Here is a 21,202-nt window from a genome sequence, read left to right on the forward strand (position 1 = left end):
TATTAATTTCGAATCATATTATATAAATATACAAGTTAAATCAAATATAAAAACAATATTTAAAAAAAAAATCAAATCAAGTTTGATTCAATACGAACAAATAACCATCCCATAGTGACCCATTACATCTCTAATTGACGCCATGCCATATGTTTGACCTCAGTCACAAAGAACGTATCTTTTCTAAATACCGCCTTTCTTTGGTGCAAAAATACTGGTTTTTCGCATGTTAGATAAAAGAGGCATCTTCAGAGTTTTTTCTACAAAATTCACATCACTTTTCCAAGAGGACAGAGAAGTGGAAGAAACTCCATGGCCTGCATACACATCCTCACCTACCCAAACCAAATTCATCAAAGCACAATTCTTTACAAGCATGATGAACACAAATGGACATTCAAAAAGAAAAACACCGCCTCTACTTAAAAACAGCCAAGACAGCACAAAAATCGTAAGAGATTCAATAATTCAGTAAGGAGTACTTCACCCTCAAAACAATTTTGCCTTTCTCAACACCAAGCTTTCCACCAGTAACCAACCAATGACCTGGAGGATCTTGCGGCCCTTTGCTCATCTCAGTCATATCAACAAATTTTGCCAACTTGTTTACAATGTCATCTTGTGAGCCGGAACTTGAGTCACCAGAGTTGGCAGTACCCGTAGTAGAAACAACTTTCTTTGATTTGTCATTTGGACTATGGTCCCACAATGATCTTCGTACTGTGCAGCCTGGAAGCCTAGAATACAAGAGCTTCATGTACAAGACATTTCTCGACCCAAAATCCCAGACTCCAAGTTGTGCCCCGGTGACAATGTAGACACCAGAGAGGTCACCTATAAAGGTTTCAGGGTTTTCAATTGGTGCAGTACTAACATGAGAGAAATTCTTCCATTTCACGGGTTCAAACCATCTGCTATCTTGCTCCTCAGGTCCCTGCCACTTGGGAGCACCAATTGCCACATGGGTGTCCCAGTGTGGAAGTAGGATCTTTGGAAGAGAAGCTAAGTGTTGAAGATGAATACTAAGACGGTTCCACTTGATTCCTTCTAGGCATAACCGCAAGCCTGTTACTGGCTTGCGTCCAACTGAGATCTGCATTTACATTGAGCCTAGATTAAATGCAAAATCTTGTTACAATGATTCATGTTACCACTCCCCAGTAACTTTCATGAAGCGATTTATGATCAATGCTCTACATTGAAAGACTGCGGAACCATAGCAAAGTTGTTTCATGGGATGATAAGCCCCAAAACCATGAATGGATTTTCGCAGATATTTTGCTTCTCAAGCATCCAAGCAATAGTTTTCGAAAAAAGCAGTAATATCAATAATAATCTTGCTATATCTAATAATGACGACTACAGTAGTTAAAGAACTCAAAATTTTCATACTCTAATAAAATTTAAGGATAGTAAAGAGACATTTAGCAAGTGCAAAAAATTATCTATAAAAGGCAATGTTACTGATAACTCAAAATTAAAAACAAAAAAAAAATCCCGGCATTTTAAGATTTCCCTTGACCATAATAATTTCATAAGGTTTAGAATTAGTCACAAAGGCCAATCAATATTTAACGACTAACCAAAGGAGTTGGCCCTCTTGAGATGTATGGCTCTTATAATGACCACTGACGTTAATGCAACTGCAAAGGAAATTCCAGCTAATGAATGAACAAGAAAAAAAAATGGAAGAAAACCATTCTATGAAGGGCCAATCAAGCTAGATAAAGCTTGATAATCAGGACAAAAAAGAACAGCTACGAAAGCTAGTAAAGTTTCTTATAATGGGAGATAAAAAAATGAAGGTGGCTTTTGATTATTTAACATTTCCAGACAATTTGTTATTTCAAATTTCCAGGAATAGCAACAACCGTCAGCAATCCTTTATCATATGCACACACGCATATAGTAAAAAAAAATCAAGAAACCTTGCCTTAATTGTGCTCTTTTGCCATTCTTAGGAACAAGTCTCACCAACAAGTGGAAGAGATTGAAGTTTTAAGATGAAAACTATGTTGAATAAACCTATACTTGCTCTCTGGCCAAAAAAAAAGAACTATACCTGCTCTTGGCTGACATAAAGTCTTTGCCCCATCATGCTGAATTGCAAAGATGGGCAAATAGGTTCCTTCCTTTGGCGGCCAGGAATCTTGTCCCGTACAGGAGCCCATATCCTAGGAATCTGAAACTCTAGAAAATATCTCAGTTCTTCAATTGGAGGCTTGTCTGCAATCAGACCGAATATTAAGTTAGTACAAAGAGTTAATCATTAGCAACATAACAAATGAGAAAGAAAAGATTACATCCAATCAACCACAAAGAATTAGTTGAATTACATTCAAGATAAAGACTGATAGCACAAGTCAGATGCTCCTTTCCAGCTATCCCATCAAGTAGAGCAGTAATAGGATAGAAAGTCATTCCAATGACATCAGGAGAGGACCGGACAGTTTTGGCCCACTGGGTATGGTTTTGCTCCAGATCATCTCCTCCCCTCCTCCGAAAAATGACTGTAACATCCTGCAACAATAAGAAATCCAGAAAATGCAATCAAGGCTTCATGGAGATTAAGTGAAACAACATCTAGCAAGTTACATATCTGGAACTTACTACAAGGGTAAATGGTAAAAAAAGCACTAAAAGGCAATGATTTCCAGGTAGAAAGCAAATCAGTTTGCTCCATCAATCATGCAAATAACATATCTTGGCAACCAGAGGCAAGCTGCCATGTGTACTGGTCAAACATAAAAGACTTGCACCTACAACCTAATCCTAAAGCAATTCGTGCGGGAATATCTTTTGGCAACAAAAAAGCGATAAATTTTATATAATAGCCATTCCTGCATGCCCAGTCATGATCAATGATGCCATAACTGCTCAACATCATTGCCATACGAACATTTTAAGAGGAAAAGTAGGAAATACAACAAGAAAAATGACCAAACAAACAAATGCAGCTTTTTCCAACTACATGGTGTTGGCTACATGGATCGATTCAACAATGGAAAAAACAGTAAAGACTAAATCCACCCCAATAAAAACCATCATGAAGCTATCACATTCAACAAATCATTACCAAAAACAACCAACCATGCCAAACCAATTGGTACAAATTGACATGCTTAATTAAAGAGTTAGATAAAATGTGCAGGAAAATGCACTGGGTGCTTGGTACAGTAGTTTCAGTTATAGATCCAAATAGCTATCTGCACTTGTTTCTCTATGTATGAGAAAGTCCTTATGTGTACAAAGAACAAAGGCTAACTTTATTTTGCAAATTAATTTTTCGATAATTTCAAAGCATGGGCACAGCATATAACAGAATAGCATCCCAAAAATATCGAATATTCCTATGCAAATTGATTTCCACTAACAAACTGTCAGGACGTTAGAATACCTCTTTCCCATTAAGATATGGCGCACTAGTAGGCTGAGGGTAAACCCCTTGACTGTTGAATAAGCCAGGATCAAGACCCTGTAAAGCTCAAAAATTATATTAAGTAAACAATGGTCAAGAAAGTAAGACAAATAAAGGATCAAATAAAGAAAATGAAAGAAATGATGGAACTAGCCTTATCCTTTAATTTGATTTGACCTGAACTTGTATGACTTTCATTGTCCGAGAATCTCTGATTTCCAATATCCTGCACATAGGTTTTAATCTCCGTGGTAGATAAAGGTGAAGAGTGATGTTGTTTGACGTATATCACATCTTTACCACCCATAGTTACAGAAGTAATGACATGTGTCCCAAAATTTTCAATGAAACTGTCAAATAAAGCAATTTTAGGACTTGAAACTATATTCTAAGAATTTTACATTTAACAACAAATGGTTCATACCTTGCCAAGGATGATGGGTCCCAAGCAGTTGGGATAGCCCGTTTAACATTTTCTTGCAACACTGATGGCGACTTTGTAAGCTGAAACTTGGCAAGTGGAATGTAAAATCCATCCATAGCAAGTGTCTTCGTGGTCGCAGCATCAATATCTGTTGAACCGGTAAAGCTAAATGCAGAATTGAAACTACCAAGCGGAAAACCACTGGACACATTAGCTTTTTTATTAAAATACTCCACCATCTGCAGTTGGTAGTTAACAAAAGTAAATTAGAAAATGTTAAAGCAATATAAATCATGTTTGAAACAAATCAACGCAAACCAAATAATTGGAAATAGTTTAATAATGCTGGTAAGATCAGATATGTTACTGATGTTATTTCTACATTTCATCATGATCACAGTGCACTTAGCAATTCAATTACCATTTTCTCTTTCTCCAAAAGATAATTAGGCACATCATAATCAAATTCAATGATCTTATGCATTGTCTTAATCACCAAAATACTCGATCTAAGAAGCTAACCCCTCAAACTAAATTTCAAACCCACAACATAATTTGAAATCAAACACTAAGAATCAAACATGACCTTATATACTTTGATAGGAGATAATATACAAGTCCAAACAGAACCAATTACGAGAGACTTTTAGGCTAACGATTAACATTAATGGACAATTGTACTTATCAAATAATATCTTAACAAATCACATTCATGAGGAACAGTCAATGATGATGAACTAGAGGAAAGAATGCAAGTGATAACTTCAACCCAAGTGGAGAAAGTATGAATGAAACAGAATGAGCTGTCATTGAATAGGTTGTACTTATGTAACAATCTACTGATAAACATAACAAAGTTAAAAGTTTAATATAAGAGAGGAATATATTTAATCAATCGCATTATGATGCAGACTAGACGCAGGAAAAAGAAGTTCAAAGAATTTTCTTTATCCTCGGGCAGGGTTAATTACCGGTACATGGTTGGAGTTTGTTCTATGTAGTTACATTCATTCTTAACCTCAAATATCAATTAAATTAATCTCAGTTCAACTGCCACTTCTGTTTATCACCAAAATAATAGACTCATGATATATTGACTAACCTTGTCATAAATCTCCAAACCTTTAACGCTAAAGTCAAGGTTTTACTATGCATATCTACCAAAGCCCCAGAAGAAGCACAAGAACATAATTGTAAATTCAAGCTAAACCCAAAAATTAACAACTAAGTAACAAGCTAGCATAATTAATGGACAAAACACCAAAAAACACAGAAACCAAACCCACAAAATTTACCTCATGAAAATTGCAAACCCCAGAACTTTGACGGCCAAAAGGCTCCTGGGAGTTCACGATATCTCTAGAAATATTGGGAAGAACAGTTTGATCGTCCAAGTAGATATCCCTACCATGTTCCTCATCAATTTCAACTATCCTAGAACCTGTCACACCTTTACAGTACAATAACCTCGTATCGAAGTTAACATCGAATCCCCTCCCTAACGCCTGCACAGCGTTCATCGCAGTGTGCATGGCAGCTGCATTTCCATTTCCATTTTCCCCCATTTTTTCATAACCAGAATTCCTCTTTGAATTCCACTTCAGCCTCCAACTTTATCCTTGATCAGATTCATACCCAGCTCACCAAATAAGCTCAGCTCAAAGACCCAATTCCCTATTATACTGAATTCCAAAGAAATCGAATGAATATTATGAGGTGAAGAAAAGTGGGAGATGGGGTGATAGTCAAAACCACACCGTTTGTTTCTGTCTTTGAGAATGCGAAGTTGACTGAGAGACCAATAACTGGGGAGAAAAGACTTATGAGAGAATTAAGAACTCTACGTTGTATTTGTAAAAGGATCTGAAAGATAACAATCTAATCTGATGATTTCTCTTGAAATTCATTTTTTCTTGTAATATTGGGGTGAAAATAAAATAAAAATAAAAATAAATAAATTTTCAGAGTTTGTATTCCAGTGTAGACTTTCAGCTATCTTATGAGTTACGATTATGTTGTTCCAAAACCATTGACTCTGTCTCTCAAAGTCGAATTGTTTTTATCAACGAATAGACAAAACCGAAGGCAATATTACTTGTTTGTTTTATTAGGCCAAGATTCATCAATGCAGAATTAAGGAAAGTAGAACACTAGCTTTGGAAATTTTTTTTTTTAAATAGGTTGAACATTTTAGGAGGAACGAGAAGGTTAGTTTAAGCCTGAGCTTCAAAACTCTTGGTCAAAGCCCAACCTGAATCAAGTCAAGCCTATCTCGCCAAACCTTTGGACAGATCTCCTCTTTGCCACTTTAATATTTTATTAGAACATTAGTATTGAAATGGGATCTTGGGCAATCACTTTAACTAAAACTGCTAAACCAAATTGCTATGTTGCACTGTATTAGCCTTTTTTCTGATGGAGGTAACATTGATATGAACTGATAATTTTCAGAACCGTGTATCTTCTTTACAACAAAGTCAACTAGATGATGTAAATGGTGCTCTATTTTTCTTTTATTTTACCAAGGAGTTACCCCACCAACATCCTTCCTACATTTCCTTCATTTGATGACAAAATCATCATTAAAGGTAACTAATAAGAGGTTCAGTTAGAACGTATATCTACTATCACATGCCAACTTTCTTGAGTTGGAACAAGACGTAACTTTTTCAAAATTTTACCCTCATTGTAAGTTCCTTGTCCTCTTGGCATTGAACAGTTGGCGAAGGAAAGCAAATTTCCCCTTTGTTCGAACGGATAACTCAGTTATGGTTCCGTTACTTGTTTCTGCTGTCTCGCTGGTGTCAGATTCAGGCATGGATGGTGGAGGTGTAAGTGTGAAGAGAAAAGCATTCAGCATACGGATTATCTGACTGAAGCTGGGCCTCATGTTAGGGTCCTCAACCCAACATGATTGTATGATAAATGCCAGATCAGGGGATATATCTTCTGGAAGGCCGGGTCGCTCTTGCTGCATACTCATGGCATCAACCTAGTTAGTTATCTGTTAGTTTAAACATTTATAATGCATAACAAATATGTGCGTTAAAGACTCGCACCTTAAAAGCAGCAGCATAAGCTGCCTGCAAATTGGACATGCCTTCAAATGGCATGCGATTGGTCAACAATTCCCATAAGACAATTCCAAAGCTGTAGACATCAACCTTGTTATTGTAATGCTTTTTCTCTCCCTGACGCAATGTCACCGTGCTATACAACTACAATAACACAGATTCACAGTAAAAGAGTGACAACCGAGTAAGAGGAATTGTACACAAAAGTTAGTCTACTCGTAGTGATTAATTTTTCTTACAGCAACGAACCATAACAATGCACCTACATTACTGCCAGCTGTTGTACAAAACTACAACAGACTAAAAAGTGGTTCAAGAATACTTTACGTCTATTAATCCAGGCAGCTACTAAATATAATGCTATTAAATGATCCTCGAGTCTCTGGGTAAGAAATACATAAATTTCCAAGGTAAAAATATGCCAAATCTCCTTTGAGCCAAAATCACATATCATTTGTGCATACTAATAAATAAATTACCTAAAGATGGATTCCCATGCAGTCTGTTAAGCAAACCGCAGAGATTGAAAAATTTTGGCATAAAGAGTAGGTTACTCTGTCTGCAGCTAAGGTATTCGTTATCAATTGAAGTATTCAAATATAAACATATGTGTGTGTGTGTCGCCATCACAACTTCTCTTCTTGATTAAGACTTGATGACTTTCATAACAGATGTAATTCAAATAATTAATATTCTAGATATTTGAAACCACACCAGAGCAACAGAAAAGACTTATGGCCTCTAAAGAACAACCAATGAGTTAAGCGGGGGTGATGACATTGCCATTTGACAAGAAATTGCAGAAAGAAATTTAACTTTTGTAACTAACAAGATGAAAACAAAAACAAAAAGCTGTCTGTTTTGCTAATAAATAGTGGCACAAACCTCAGGGGCCATCCAGCGATAAGTCCCGGTCTCTGCAGTCATCATCTCTGTCACAGATTCTTCCCTTGCAAGACCAAAATCTGCAAGTTTCACAGACCTATGGTTTGCTGTAAGCAACAAGTTGTCTGCATTAATAAATTTCCAAATGAACTTGCAATTAGTCAAAGGAATCAACAACAGATACTGAACTATGAACAAATGTATTAAATCAAAGAGGAAATTACAATCCACATTCTGCTTTCCATGGCAGAGATTCATTCAGATAAGACATCAGCCACTGCAACTCCCAACCCAAAGCGAATACATTTAAAAGTATAGGATAGTTGTGTAATTGCAAATTCAGGTGTTCCGATTTTGAAAGTTTTCACAGCAATTCCAATATAAAATTGGAGATAATATTGCTAAATTGAAACACAGGAAACAGTCACAAGGAAAGAGACCATTGCAGCGGCAAAGAATTCCAAAGAAAAACATCTAAGCCACTAATGCACAGAAAATAAAGAAAAGAATTAGGAATTAAAGAAAAAGGGGCAAACTGTGTCCTAGTTAGTATATAAACTTCAGTCTCTGTACACTTATGAAATTATTTCACAGCTGTGAAGACATCATGCACACATGCATTAGAGGGAAAGAGAGAGAAGAACGAGATGCTGCTATAAAAGGAATCATAGCATGGCCTTTGAATTCATACAATCAAGCCTTTCCAACCACTAATTAATATTCTATAAAGGAGCATTCTGTTGTAACTGATGAAGTATGTTCAACAAGTACCAGGCTTTAGATCTCTATGTATAATCCCATTGGCATGCAGACAATCCATGGCTCGAGCAATGTCCAGTGCAAAATTCAAAGCCACATGAAGGTCTAAAACTTTTGGACGGATGCTAATTAAATACTTGCGAAGAGACATTCCTGGTAATAGTTCAGTTACTATCGCCATCAGTGGGTCCTTACAAGCTCCAAAGAACTGCCAAGGCAACAAATTCCCTACTGCATGTTAGAAACAGATAGACGATAGATTCATTTGATGCAATAGTCATATGAAAAGCAACAAAGGAAAATACTGCTGCACATTGCATTTCAAGCTTTGAACAGACTACCTTGACAAGATTCTCGTGTTTAACCCGAGACATCATGTTAACCTCACGAGCAAAACGACTCTCAAGTGCAGCTCTTTCCTCCACAGTACTCCCACGGTGAAGAACTTTAATGGCAACAATCCGATCACCATACCTGGAAAAATATTAGACTCGCCCCTATGTAACTAGGATGGTACCCTTGATCCACAACCAAATTTTTTACAATTTATTCCATCACATTGTTTCACTTCACAAATTTACAAATTAAAATACTTTTTCCCCCTAACACAATAACAAATTATTATTTCTACAAAAATCTTATACAAATAATAATAATTAGAAAGGAATAACAATGTTCAATATATATTGACTTCTCCTGTTACATCCATACAAGCATATAAAATATATTTTCTAATCTCAAAAAAAAAAAATTAAACTTGTTAATTTGGGGATAATTAACTACAAAAAAAGTTCAGATTACAATAAAAAGATTAAAAAAATGAATCTTTACCACTAAACTAACATGGCTGTTTTTCAAATTTTTTTTTTTATTTTGGCGTCTGAGAAAATAATTATGAGTAAATTAGTACAATTATTATTTACAGAGGTGTTTGAGACTGACCTTCCTTCGTAAACCTTGCCATGAGCTCCTTCGCCGATTTTGGAGCCGATAAATATCAATTTCGGGTCAATGAGCAAACTTTGATCGATGGTCAACTCTTCAGCAGCCGTTGTCGACCCATTTGAAACGACGACGCTTCCCGTTTTTTCTTCGCTGCAACTCATAGTTGCAAATTTTACAACCTTTGTTTTTGTTTTTGGTTTCTAAATTATTCCCGAATTCCTCATTTCAATTAAATTAAAATTTTTTTCTCAAGAACCAAACACTTCTTTCAAACCACCGAACCTCGAAATAATCCTTTCGATTCCTTTTTCTTAAATTCCGCAACGATTTTATAATCTTTTTTTCTTTGTATTTCGCTTGAGCTCCAAGTTTCGTCTTTGAAGATAATAGCCAAGAAAAAAGGGAAATGAAACCCTAGAAAAAGGTAAAACAAGATGAGACGAAAGCAACTTACAGTCGAAGCAAAAATAGAAAAAAGGAAAAGCCGAGATGAAGCTTAAGCTATCACTTAAAACGGAGACGTTTTAAATCATCAAAGAAAGAGTAAAGTGAAAAAGAAAAGAGTGAAGAAAATTTGAGTTTGAGCTTTGTTTGTCTCTCCGGAAAATGTGTAAAGTAAGAAGCTCTTTCGATGAAGATAATATTTCCGAGAATTTTCTTTTCCGTGTGTCAGTCTGCTCCGACAAGGGCTTTAATAATTTTTTTTTTATTTTTAAAGAGAGGAAAATAAAAGAATAAAATAGAAAAAATAAATTAAGGAAAAGGAGAGGGATAGTGTTTGGAGAAGAGTGAAGGGCCAATGATAGAAGAACACGTGATCATCGTGCCAATGCAATTGTCTGAGGTAACGTTATTAGCAAGTTGTTTTTATTATTTGTGATTTAAAGTTATTTTATTTGATTAATGATTATTAATTTTTAAAAATTACAAATTATTATATTTAATATTATTAAAAATTAATTTTTATTTTTATTTTAAAATTTAAAAATAATCTTGCATATTATAATTATTATATAAATAATAATTTTAATGTTATATTTATTTTGTAATAAATTACAATTAAAATTTTATAAATATATTTATTGATAGATAAATTAAATTTGTAATATGAATTTTGTAAAAAATATTTAAATTAAAAAATAAATTAATCTATTAAATTAATAATAAAATAAAAAATATATTATATAAAATATGAAAAAAGCACAAATTATTTTAATGTTGTTATAATGAATATTAATTTGAAAATATAAAAAAATATCATATAAAATAATTATAATTTTAAGAAAAAAATTTTAATTCATATATTAAATAGATAATATTAATTAAAATTAATTTTACATATCATTTTACTTTAATGAATTTTTTTTTTATTTTTTTGTATAAAAATTAAATCATTTTTTACAATAATGATTTTATCACTCAATAATTTAAATTTACCATCACTTATAATCACTAATATTTATCAAAAACAATAATTTAATTATCATATATAAATCACAATAATTTTTAAAATAATCACTTTATGTTAAATATTATCTAAAAAATTAAAAATAAAAATACCTATGATAAAACACTCGTACAAAATAACAAAGACATTCTCTTCTCTTGTAGCTCAATTTTACTCGACTTAATTCGGATTGATTCTCTCTATTCCATATTCTTACTTCATTAATAATAATAATAATAATAATAATAATAATAATAATAATAATAATAACATAGTTATTATTATTAAATAAAATATGATGGGATAGTGAAAAAGTTACTTGTATATCTTTTATTACTTTACTGAAACATTATGCATTTACTTTAATGAGCTTTACTTAAATTAATAACATTAAATATTACTTTTTCCTTTACATATAATTTTAAATTATAAAACTTTTTCTGCCCTATACATTAATTTTATTTTGGGTTTATCTAATTATTACTGGATTTATTAAAAGTTAAGATAAAAAAACGTGTTTCACCTGCATATAATAAAACTAAAGTAACAATATATAAAAAAGAAAGGAAACAAAATAGAGCAGATGATAAAGAGAATAAAGAAAAAATATGTAAAAAGTATGATACTTATATAATTTGATCTTTTATCTTATATATATATATGTATTAAATGTAATTAATAGGTTCGATATATATAAATTTGATTACATGATAATCAAAATTATTATTAATGTAATCACTAAAATATAATAATAATTTTTTGTGAGAGATAAAATATAATAATTAAATACTCCATTTTCATTTTGTTAAATTAATTTATATGCAAAATTAACATCTTTAATCCTTTTAGAACATCATCTAAATTACTCTTTCAGTTTTTTTTTTTTTATAATGTCTTAAAATTATTTTTTTAATATCTAAATTTTTTATTTTTTTATATTTTATATTTATTTTTTTGATAATTTTTTTATTTTTTGATATTAAAAATTACAAAATTTTAATTTTATATAAAAATTAAAGTTTAATATTAAATATATTAAAATTAAAATTTTTTTAAAACTTGATAAAAGCCGATAACACTCAAATTATTTGAGACCGTACCAATTTTTCCACCAAAAAATATCAAGCACGTGGAGGGTGAAGCGTGGCTGCTGCACGAAGTCATTGAGCAAGTGCGAGGGGAGAGATTGTTCAACATAGGGTGAGGTGGGGTCTGGCTACTCCATAAAAAATGATGAAGGTGGGAACCACGTATATCTATCGGCGCCAATCCACCATCTGATTAAAAAAACAGAGGAGCCCATTGGTCCGACGGCTCTGACACTCATCTCATCACGCTTGTGAACTTCCTCCTTACATGTCACACTGTGGGCTCCACCTTCAATTGTTTGTAAGTTATTTAACACGTGCCAAAAATGAAGAAAAATGCACATGACTCTATTCTCAATTATTTTTTATAATGCACACGAGAAACACGACGACTTTATCATTATTGACTTGACTTGATTTTATATTTTTTAATGTAAGTAATAATTTTTTAATAAAATTAATTATAATTATTCACTTTTAAATAATTGATATTTTTTCTTTCAATAAATAAATTACTATTAATTATCTTACCTCACTATCATTCACTGATTAGAAAATATTTATTTTCATTTTGTACTACAAATGTTGTTAATTTTATATATCTTACTTCCTCTATCTCTTTTTTTCTGTTACTTTTTAATATCCCAAAATTATATTTTTATACATTTAATGTTTTAAAAATTTTTTACATTAAAAATCATCAAATTTTAATTTTCTAAAAATTTAATTTTAATATTAAATATATTAAAATTTTTTAACTCTGTAAAAATTAATACTACTCAAACAATTTGGAATGAAAAAAGTATATAAATATACAAAATCAAAATTTTTGATAAAAAACAATTATTGTGAATAACCTACTCGTTTAACAAGAGGATAATTTAAGTTAGAGTCATGTATCCATTAATTAATGCATTTTTAATTTAAAAATAATTTATCTTTGCCTTCTATGAATTAATTATGATTAATTTGGTTATTTATACAAATTAAAATTAATTAGAAAAGTTAATTAATCTTAAATATTTTTTAAGAATATTTTATTTATAATTTTTTATTATAATTTTTAATTCATAATATAAATTTATATATATATGTGTATATATATATTTTGAAAATAAATCATGATAATCAATTTATGTAAATTATGCCCAAACTAACCTTTAAATTTGTAGTTTGCTCCATACAACATTATAACTTATATATAAACTTGACGATTTATATATTCGAATTATATAAAATATTAAAATTCATATATTTATATCATATTTTAAATAAAAATTATGTATTAAAATTTATATTGATATAAAAAAATAAAATATAAATTTTTTATTAAATTTATATACAATTATTATTATAATTTTAAACTATATTATTATTTTTTTTATTTTTATATTATATTTATATTATTATTGTATCATATTTTAACTTATTAAATTTACTTACATAAGGCTTCCAAATTAATTATGTTGTATATTGAAAAAAATCTCTAATATAAATAGGATATCATGATAAGCTAAACTATACGAAATGATTTGGGTTTTTTTTACAAAAAATTAATTAATTATTTAATTTTAAAAAATTGAATTAAGCTTGGTGGTTTTCAAGATTAATTGAGATTTAAAAAGCAAAGATAAGCACAAATCTTTTCACTAGTCATTGATGAAATTGGACGTTGCAACTGCCGTCGTGGCCACGAACAAAATCAAATGCTGTTGAAAACAAGTTTTTGTTTGATATCCTACCTGGCATCCCACGAAGGGAAGAGAGGTACCACCGATGGGTCCCTGCGAAGACAAAAGAGAAAAAAAAAAAAAGCAAAGGACCCCAAAACCAAGGAGCAATGATTGTGATAACAGCGCACACGTGTTGAGACAATGTGGATGATGACGCGGCAGGAGACAATAGGTCGCTCCTATGGTGATAGGATAAGGTAGTAACAAAAAAAATTTTGTTACTGGGTGTAAGAGAGTAAAATTTATTATATTTTCATTAATGTTTTAATATATTTAAAGAGTATATATTATCTTATTAATTTTGTTTGTAAAATTTAAAATTTTTATTATTAATATATTTGATAATTTTTAATTAATATAATAATAATTTAAATAAATTTTAAATCTATTATTCCCAATTACCTAATGAACAGTTAGTCAATACAATTAATCCTGTCACTTAGATAGTACACATTTGGATCGTCATGTCATACGTACTAAAAAAAATGACTCATCTCTTTTAAGGAAAGATTCGTTGAACATTTTATTAATGTTTCGTCAAAATATTATTTTAAAATTTAATTTTTAATTTTTAATTTATTTAAAATTATTAAATATAATTTGTAATTATTTATATAATTTTTTTAAAACTTCACATATATATATTTAATTAATTATTAATTATTTTAATCAGACTATCGTTTATGCCTTCAAAATAGAGGTAGTAACTAAAAAACCGTCAACAAAATTTTATGGAATTAATACTCAAAAATGAATTTATTTATTTTTATTAAAATCATAACAATTTCAGCAAACATAAAATTTTATATAATTAACACTTGGTAGCATAAGATTTGGGGTTACTTCCCAAAGGTCCATTGTCCAAAGTCCAAACCAACCAACCGGTTTATTAAGAACAAGATGCAAAAACGAGCGAGCCAGGTGTGTAAGAGGCAGGCAGGGAAGGGGGTGGTGAACGACATGTCAGTGAGGACCTTTGATGTGACCATCCCAACTGATTTCTCAGCTGACAAAAACGTGAACAGATTGCTGTGGTAGTTGTAGTTGGACTGTCAGAAATGGGACGTTGTGGGTCCCAAAAATCATTTGTCCTTGGAGGATCTTGTTGGGTAACATAGGCATTTTTTTTTCATTTCAAAACAAAAATATTAGTTTGTAAATAGAGTTACTTACATATTTGATATCTAAACAATTATGATCAAATGCTCAATTTAATACTTAAAATAAAAAATCATCATTTATTGTTCACAATATATCTCATTTTCCTAATTTTGTTTGAAGAAAGTTTAACATAACCCCCTCAACAATTTATTGGAATGAGGAAACTTTTATTTAATGTTGGCTTTTCTCCACTTTGCATGTATATATTAGAAGGATTAAAATCACATATTTATTTATTTATTGAACTTTATCTGTTAATTTTTTGTGAAGATTTATCTTTAATCAATGAAATATTATTTATTTTGATCTGATGATTTTATTATTTTATCTCATAAAAAATATCTCATAAATTTAATTTTATATATTATAATAAATATTCAATTATTTCAGTATGAGATTGGGACATCACATTTTCAATCATAATTTTTAAAATTATTAGGTTTATTTCAAATATAATATAGAAGCATGTATATTTATTTTAAAAAAAAAAAACTAAACTTATCTTTCTTGTTGAATTCAACTTTTTTTTATTGTATTTTTTTTATGAAGAAAAAGTTTCAAAATAATATATTAGTAATTAATTTAGAATAAGTCCAAGATATATATTTTTATTTTAATAAAAATTACGTTGTTTAACAAAGTAATATTTGACTTTTAGTAACACTTAGCAAAAAGAAAAACTCCTTAATTTATATTTATAGAAAGATTATTGTAGTGTCATTAATTAATTTGTAATTTTTTTTAATTTAATAATTAATTTATTAATTTTGTAAATATATTTTAGTGAACATATATATCAATTTTCTAACATTGCTATAAAAGATTATTTTTAAAAAAAGAAGAAAAATTGAAAAATATAGTATTTTTTTTATAAATAAGAAAAATATTGCAAGTAGCCTTTACTAAGGATGAACAGTTGAACACGTAGTGATAAACTGACTTCTCTTACAGCTGAACACGTAAGTCTATTATTCATAGTATTCTTACATCATTTGCCAAGGTCAAAGCCAGCTGCAAGGACTCCCAACATCCAACATCTGACCTGATCTATCTTATCTTCTGTCTCTTATTTATGACCTTTGTAGAAACTCTAATGTTTGCAGCTGTAACAAGACCATACTAAAAGGCTTTCTTTGGAGCTTCAAGCAGATCCAATAGGTAACCAATAAAAAAACTATAAATCCCTACAATTTTCTTGAATTTCCATTTTCCCTATTAAGTTTCTTTTCTCTTTTATTTCTCAATCAGTTGCAGGTTTGCATTCTGGGTTTTCTTTTCAGATGTCTGTCAAACAAGTGAGGTAAGATTTTTTTTTTTAATTAACTGACAAAGTGGAGACTTTTTCCAGTATTTTTTATTTTTATATTGTGGTTTACAATTTAGAGAAGATAATTTAGATACAGAATATGGGTTTTGATTAGTTTTATATTTACTGAACTTTTGGATTAATAAAGCAATCAAACAGTGGAGTTAGAACGGCTTGAGTTCGTTGTAGTATGTAGAATTTTTAGCTGTTTTTCCCTCTTTCTGTGGAGGAATTTAGTTTAGTAGTAACCCAAATCAGGCAAATTAAGTAATTAACTAGCGCTGATTGTTGTTCAATTTGAAACGGAAAAAAAAAATACATGAATTACCTTGATTGATCAAAGTTCTTTCAAAGGAAGCTGTACCTTAATGTCTTAAAGGTTGTTGCCATTGGTTACTGATTTAGAAGATCTGCTTTGTTGTCTTGTTTCATCGAATGGAGATGGACAATTTGTTATATGTTTTGTTTCGATTGTGGTTGATGCATTATACCTTCTCAACATAGAAAATGAGGGACTTATACTACATTCTCCGATACAGATACTTCATACTAGCCTTGGATGATGGAATCTTGGGTATGTGGCTTCTGGTTGATTATGGTGTATGTAAAATTTGGTACTAATAGAATTTAGTTTAATAGCAAATCCGCTCTTGAATAAGATACACAAATGCTGGAATCATTAGCTGAAAATTGAAATTGCAGGAAAGTGAATAATTGCTAAGTAATAATTGTTGAGATTGATCGAATTAAGTTTTTCGGGTTGAGATTGTACCGATTGGTATTAGAGAATCGAGTGGATTCTATTTACCATAATTAAGTTAGATAAACCATTTGTAGTATGTAGCATTCAACAATTTTATCTTTTTTATGTTCAGTTTCTTTCCAAAGGTGCTTGTACTTTGTTTGGAATACGAATTCCCTCACATAACCACCATTTCAGCTTTTATGCCCTCTTTCTCTTTATCTGATATATATGGGTAAAAGTCAGTTGAAAAAAAGTGTAGTGTCACAAGTGCATCATTTTCTTACGACATAACAAAACAGAACCACGAATCCATGATCGATGAATTACCTTTTATCTAGATTGAAACACAACGTACTATGTAAGAATTCAAGCAGTCCACAAAAGTCCTGTTTGTAAATAAAATAAAAGTATAATCCTGTCATTTCACTGTTTGTTGAGAATGTTTACATTCAACTTGTCTATATTGACTTAAGTATCATCCATCTAGCATTCTTGGAAGCACTTGTTTTCTTCTTTATGATATGGCCGTTGATCAATGCTTTCAATTCTTCTCACATGAACTGGCCGGTCATCGTTAAATTTTTGTTTCTCCAATTTTTATTTCAACTTCTTCTACAGTGTCTGTCTTCCATCTTAGCTTATCTATCTCTTGAACCACCGAAACCATAGCTCTACCTCGATAGCAACTATCTCTTTAACTTCTTGAGTATTAAATCTTTTGTCATGTGGGTGTTGGGTTTTTGGTCCTTTATTTACTGCATTACTTTGTAGGAGATGCAAATGTTGGTTGTCTAATCCTGGACGCTTCTTGGGCAGGTTTCTGTTTGCTAATTCATTGAAAATTTGATGAACTTTAGAAAGTAATACTAGTATGGCTGCACGATAGGCAGTGTAGTGTAGGCTGCATAATGGGCATGTTTAGCTTGTTTCTTACTATCTGAAAAAAAGGATGGTCTTGTACACTAACCAGCACAATTCTTGGCTCTTATCATGCTTCTATCAAAGGTCCAAAAAGGGAAAGAAAAGAAAAAGGATCCTCTGATCCAATAACCCTAAGAACTTGCTGGCGGGGGAATAGTTCACCGCACGTAGCAATTTTCCCGTATCAGATTATTTTAACTTCTTGCCATATTATTTAACAGACCGGAAATCTAAAAATTGTACATCACAAGTCAGGGGCAGTTGTAGTTGTTTTGTTGCTTCTGACTCATTCCTTCTACTATTTCACTGATATTTCCATTTTAATGCTATTCATCAGCTTGCTTTTGTGTATATTTTGAATCATATAACTTACATCTTTTGGTAATTGGGGCTACCTGTTTATCATATTAAGTACAATGACTACTTTCAGAGTCAGCTTTTCTTATGCAAATTAGAATATAATATATCTTCCATAACATAAAAGAAAGATTTAACGGTCCTATATGAGGCCTTAATGAATCATTTATTTATTTATTTATTTTGGATGATTCAATCAATAAATTTAGCATTTGTTTTAGTTTTAAGTCGTCAGTGCTCTGCAAAATCTCAATAGAATGATATCTTCTACTGATTTATATAAATCTTGTGTCACCCTGAAAAATTATGTTAAAGGCTATCAACCAATTTTGTATAGGAAAGTCAATGATCTGTGGTAAGTAGGCTGGTTTCTAAATCATCTTTGCCTCCTGCAGCTAGGGTCAGCTCATCAGCCCGCTTAGCCTGGTGCTTCCAATCGGTTCGAATCAATGTGTACACCATCATGCAAACACATGACATCTGTGCTGCTAGAAGCCCAAACCATAGACCCTCAAAGCCGAATTTGAATTTGAAAGTTGTGAGAATTGCAACAGGCAATCCAATAAGGTAAAAAGAACATAAATTTATGCGGACACCATCTTTTGGACGTGCAGTCCCTGTTAAGACCCCACAAGCTGCTGTTTGTGGAGAGTTGCCGACTTCGCATAACCCCAAAATTGGAAGCACATTTGAGATCAGATCAAGTATTTGTGGCTCATCTGTAAACAACTTTCCCCACCATGATCTCAGGACAGTCATGACAACGAAGGCTGAGAGGCCAAAAGCAAAGGCCATGAGGAGGCCAATTATCGCTGTCCGATGGGCACAGGATGGTCGGCCAGCACCTAAAGCCTGACTAACTCTTGTAGTAATGCTGGCGCTTAATGAGAATGGAAAATTATATAATAAGCCTGTTGTTTGGATGAGGATGCCCATTGCTGCAACGCTAGCTTTTGGGTTGTCGAGTAAGCCACAAAGGAACAGCATTATCTCATACCACCACCACTCCAAGCACACTGAAAGGAGGCTAGGCAGTGCTAGTGCTAGCAGTGGCTGCCAACCTTGAAAGATTGCGAGAATTGAAACCCCATGCCAAGGTTTTAAAGGAGCTTCTGACATGACCATATAAATTATCAACCCCAGGTTTAGATTGAATGTATTACAAGCAAGAGCTAACGCAATACCTTTTACCCCTAACTGAAAATATATTGTGAAAATGTAGTTGACCAGAGGGTGCAGGAGGACCGCGCATATGGCAGCGATTGTAAGAGGGGTGGTTATGCCCTGAGCTCTCAGAAAAGACCTCATCGGATGGAGGAGAGACTGAGCTACCAGTTCCGGAATGAAGGCAGCCATGTAAACTTTGGCGATTTTTGTAGCTTCCGGATCCTGACCTAAGCGTAGAAAGATGGGTTCCACATTTAGCCAAAGGATCGAGATTGGTATGGAAATAAGTAGCAGGAGACAAAATGTTCTGTGGAAGGTTTGGTTGAGGACTGAATATCTCCTGGCTCCATAGGCTTGACCGCAGATGGGATCCATCCCAATGGATAGACCTTTGATGACTGACAGCCCTGTAATGTTTCCGAATCCCATTGCAAGTGATCCTCCAGCAAGCTCTTCTTTTCCTAGATGGCTCAGGAAAAGCATAGAAATAACTGATCTGGAGTGAATCAGCAATGTTGTTATCATTATTGGGCCAGCTATCTTTCCAAGTGACATCACTTCCTCTCCTACCTGCATGGAATTCAAGTTCACTCATTGGCTTGGACAAAAATCATGTGCATATTCTCCCAACTCCATAGCTTCCTTTCAAACCCTTTTTTTATTATTGTTTCTAATTTCACATGGCCAGCTTGGAGAATGGAGGAAAATAAAATGAAAAGAAAAAACACAAACTTTAAACTTTTGCCTTGTTATTAAATTGCAAGTGGCCAAAAAGTGAAGTGAAAATGAAGTTTTATCATAGGACTTGGTGAGTTGTTCTATACAACAAAATTTCAGTAGATCAACTTTTACTGAAAAGTGAAGTCTTTGGGAAAAAAAAATTCGTAAGACAATTTTAGTGTTTTACACTGTCATTAATGGGTTCCACTATACCCATATTTTATTGTTAAATTCTCCGAACAAAATTGCTCGTATGAATAAAAAACTGGTGTTTTATATTCTTAAAAATAAAAAAGTAAGCTACAAAATTAAATCCCATGATGTTGGTTCCATGAAATGAGCCATTGGCCCCCAAGCCTCCAGGGAAAACAAGTGTTTGTGGTGCTAAAGAAGAATATTAAGAAGAAATGAGAGTCACAATTTTCAAATTGTCATTAACACAAAGATTAAGCACAATTTCTTATGTTAAAATTCAGACATTCTCTGTATATGAAAGAAAAAAAAAAAAGAAAAAGAAAGGAATATTTGCAAAGCTGGTATAGTCACTTTGACGGTCCACTTAACACTCTAAAAGCCAAAAGGCAACAACCTGAAAATGCTGTCATATATGTATATATATGCATTGTACGAAAATGGTTTCTATAAACAGGCTAAAGAATCCTTTTCATAAGAACCCCAAAAAAGGAATTCAAATACCATTCGTTTATTAATGCAAAAAAAAAAAAAAATTGAAGTAGAAAATAAAGAAAACAACTCAATCTGATTCTTTCCTATGAAGAGAAATAGCAACACAAGCTAAACAGGTCTCAGATTAATTTTACCAATATGAGCAAAAATCAGGAAATGAAATGCAATTAATTCATATGAAGAAAAGGACATTCACACCACTTTCCTTCTCACACTAATCTGATTTTATGAAATTCAGATGGATTTGATGAATAAAGAAAAAGAAAGAGCTTGCCTGGCTTAAAGGCTCTCTTGTCTGGTTCAATGGCAGCCTTCTAAGAAGTTGACTGACTTGAATCTTTCGTAAAAATCCATGAATGAATTTA

General features: G+C 31.9%; 3 protein-coding genes across 6 annotated transcripts; all 3 read right to left on the minus strand.

Moving 5' to 3' along the window:
- Positions 1–58: 58 nt before the first annotated feature.
- LOC111307622 (MACPF domain-containing protein CAD1-like) lies at positions 59–5,917 on the minus strand. The gene is made up of 7 exons (XM_022905667.2): positions 5,138–5,917; positions 3,843–4,081; positions 3,573–3,768; positions 3,398–3,475; positions 2,337–2,520; positions 2,063–2,226; positions 59–1,093 (listed from the first exon to the last, which is right to left on the minus strand). Exons 1-7 carry the CDS (start codon positions 5,405–5,407, stop codon positions 461–463), a joined length of 1,764 nt encoding a protein of 587 aa, XP_022761402.2. The 5' UTR covers positions 5,408–5,917; the 3' UTR covers positions 59–460.
- Positions 5,918–6,328: 411 nt separating this feature from the next.
- On the minus strand, positions 6,329–10,189 carry LOC111307623 (serine/threonine-protein kinase STY13-like). Of its 4 annotated transcripts, none has more exons than XM_022905669.2 (6): positions 9,503–10,189; positions 8,902–9,034; positions 8,573–8,768; positions 7,802–7,926; positions 6,902–7,060; positions 6,329–6,813 (listed from the first exon to the last, which is right to left on the minus strand). In XM_022905669.2, exons 1-6 carry the CDS (start codon positions 9,664–9,666, stop codon positions 6,526–6,528), a joined length of 1,065 nt encoding a protein of 354 aa, XP_022761404.2. In that variant the 5' UTR covers positions 9,667–10,189; the 3' UTR covers positions 6,329–6,525. The 4 variants fall into 4 exon arrangements, with proteins under 4 accessions (XP_022761404.2, XP_089607532.1, XP_022761403.2 ...); XM_089751406.1 differs by having other exon boundaries at positions 8,902–9,005; positions 9,503–10,171; XM_022905668.2 differs by having other exon boundaries at positions 6,329–6,834; positions 9,503–10,171.
- A 6,338-nt stretch (positions 10,190–16,527) lies between these two features.
- Positions 16,528–20,831, minus strand: LOC111307204 (protein DETOXIFICATION 53-like). Its single transcript, XM_022905218.2, has one exon. It carries the CDS (start codon positions 20,004–20,006, stop codon positions 18,606–18,608), a length of 1,401 nt encoding a protein of 466 aa, XP_022760953.1. The 5' UTR covers positions 20,007–20,831; the 3' UTR covers positions 16,528–18,605.
- Between the last annotated feature and the right edge of the window lie 371 nt (positions 20,832–21,202).

The sequence above is a fragment of the Durio zibethinus genome, chromosome 22, assembly GCF_047325235.1.
Source record: "Durio zibethinus cultivar Kanyao isolate XHJ-2024 chromosome 22, ASM4732523v1, whole genome shotgun sequence".
Classification (NCBI taxonomy): Eukaryota; Viridiplantae; Streptophyta; class Magnoliopsida; order Malvales; family Malvaceae; genus Durio; species Durio zibethinus.

Bases quoted from the DNA above. Each gene is read 5' to 3' on its own strand.
- LOC111307622 (XM_022905667.2), bottom strand. From the start codon at position 5,407: ATGGGGGAAAATGGAAATGGAAATGCAGCTGCCATGCACACTGCGATG. The intron at 3,476-3,572 runs GCTAGTTCCATC...TGAGCTTTACAG, and splicing joins AAATCAAATTAAAGGATAAG to GGTCTTGATCCTGGCTTATT. The intron at 2,521-3,397 runs GTATTCTAACGT...TTATTGTTGCAG, and splicing joins CATATCTTAATGGGAAAGAG to GATGTTACAGTCATTTTTCG.
- LOC111307623 (XM_022905668.2), bottom strand. From the start codon at position 9,666: ATGAGTTGCAGCGAAGAAAAAACGGGAAGCGTCGTCGTTTCAAATGGG. The intron at 9,035-9,502 runs GTCAGTCTCAAA...ATATTTTTCCAG, and splicing joins GGCAAGGTTTACGAAGGAAG to GTATGGTGATCGGATTGTTG. The intron at 7,061-7,801 runs GTTTGTGCCACT...GTGTTATTGTAG, and splicing joins ATCGCTGGATGGCCCCTGAG to TTGTATAGCACGGTGACATT.
- LOC111307204 (XM_022905218.2), bottom strand. From the start codon at position 20,006: ATGCAGGTAGGAGAGGAAGTGATGTCACTTGGAAAGATAGCTGGCCCA.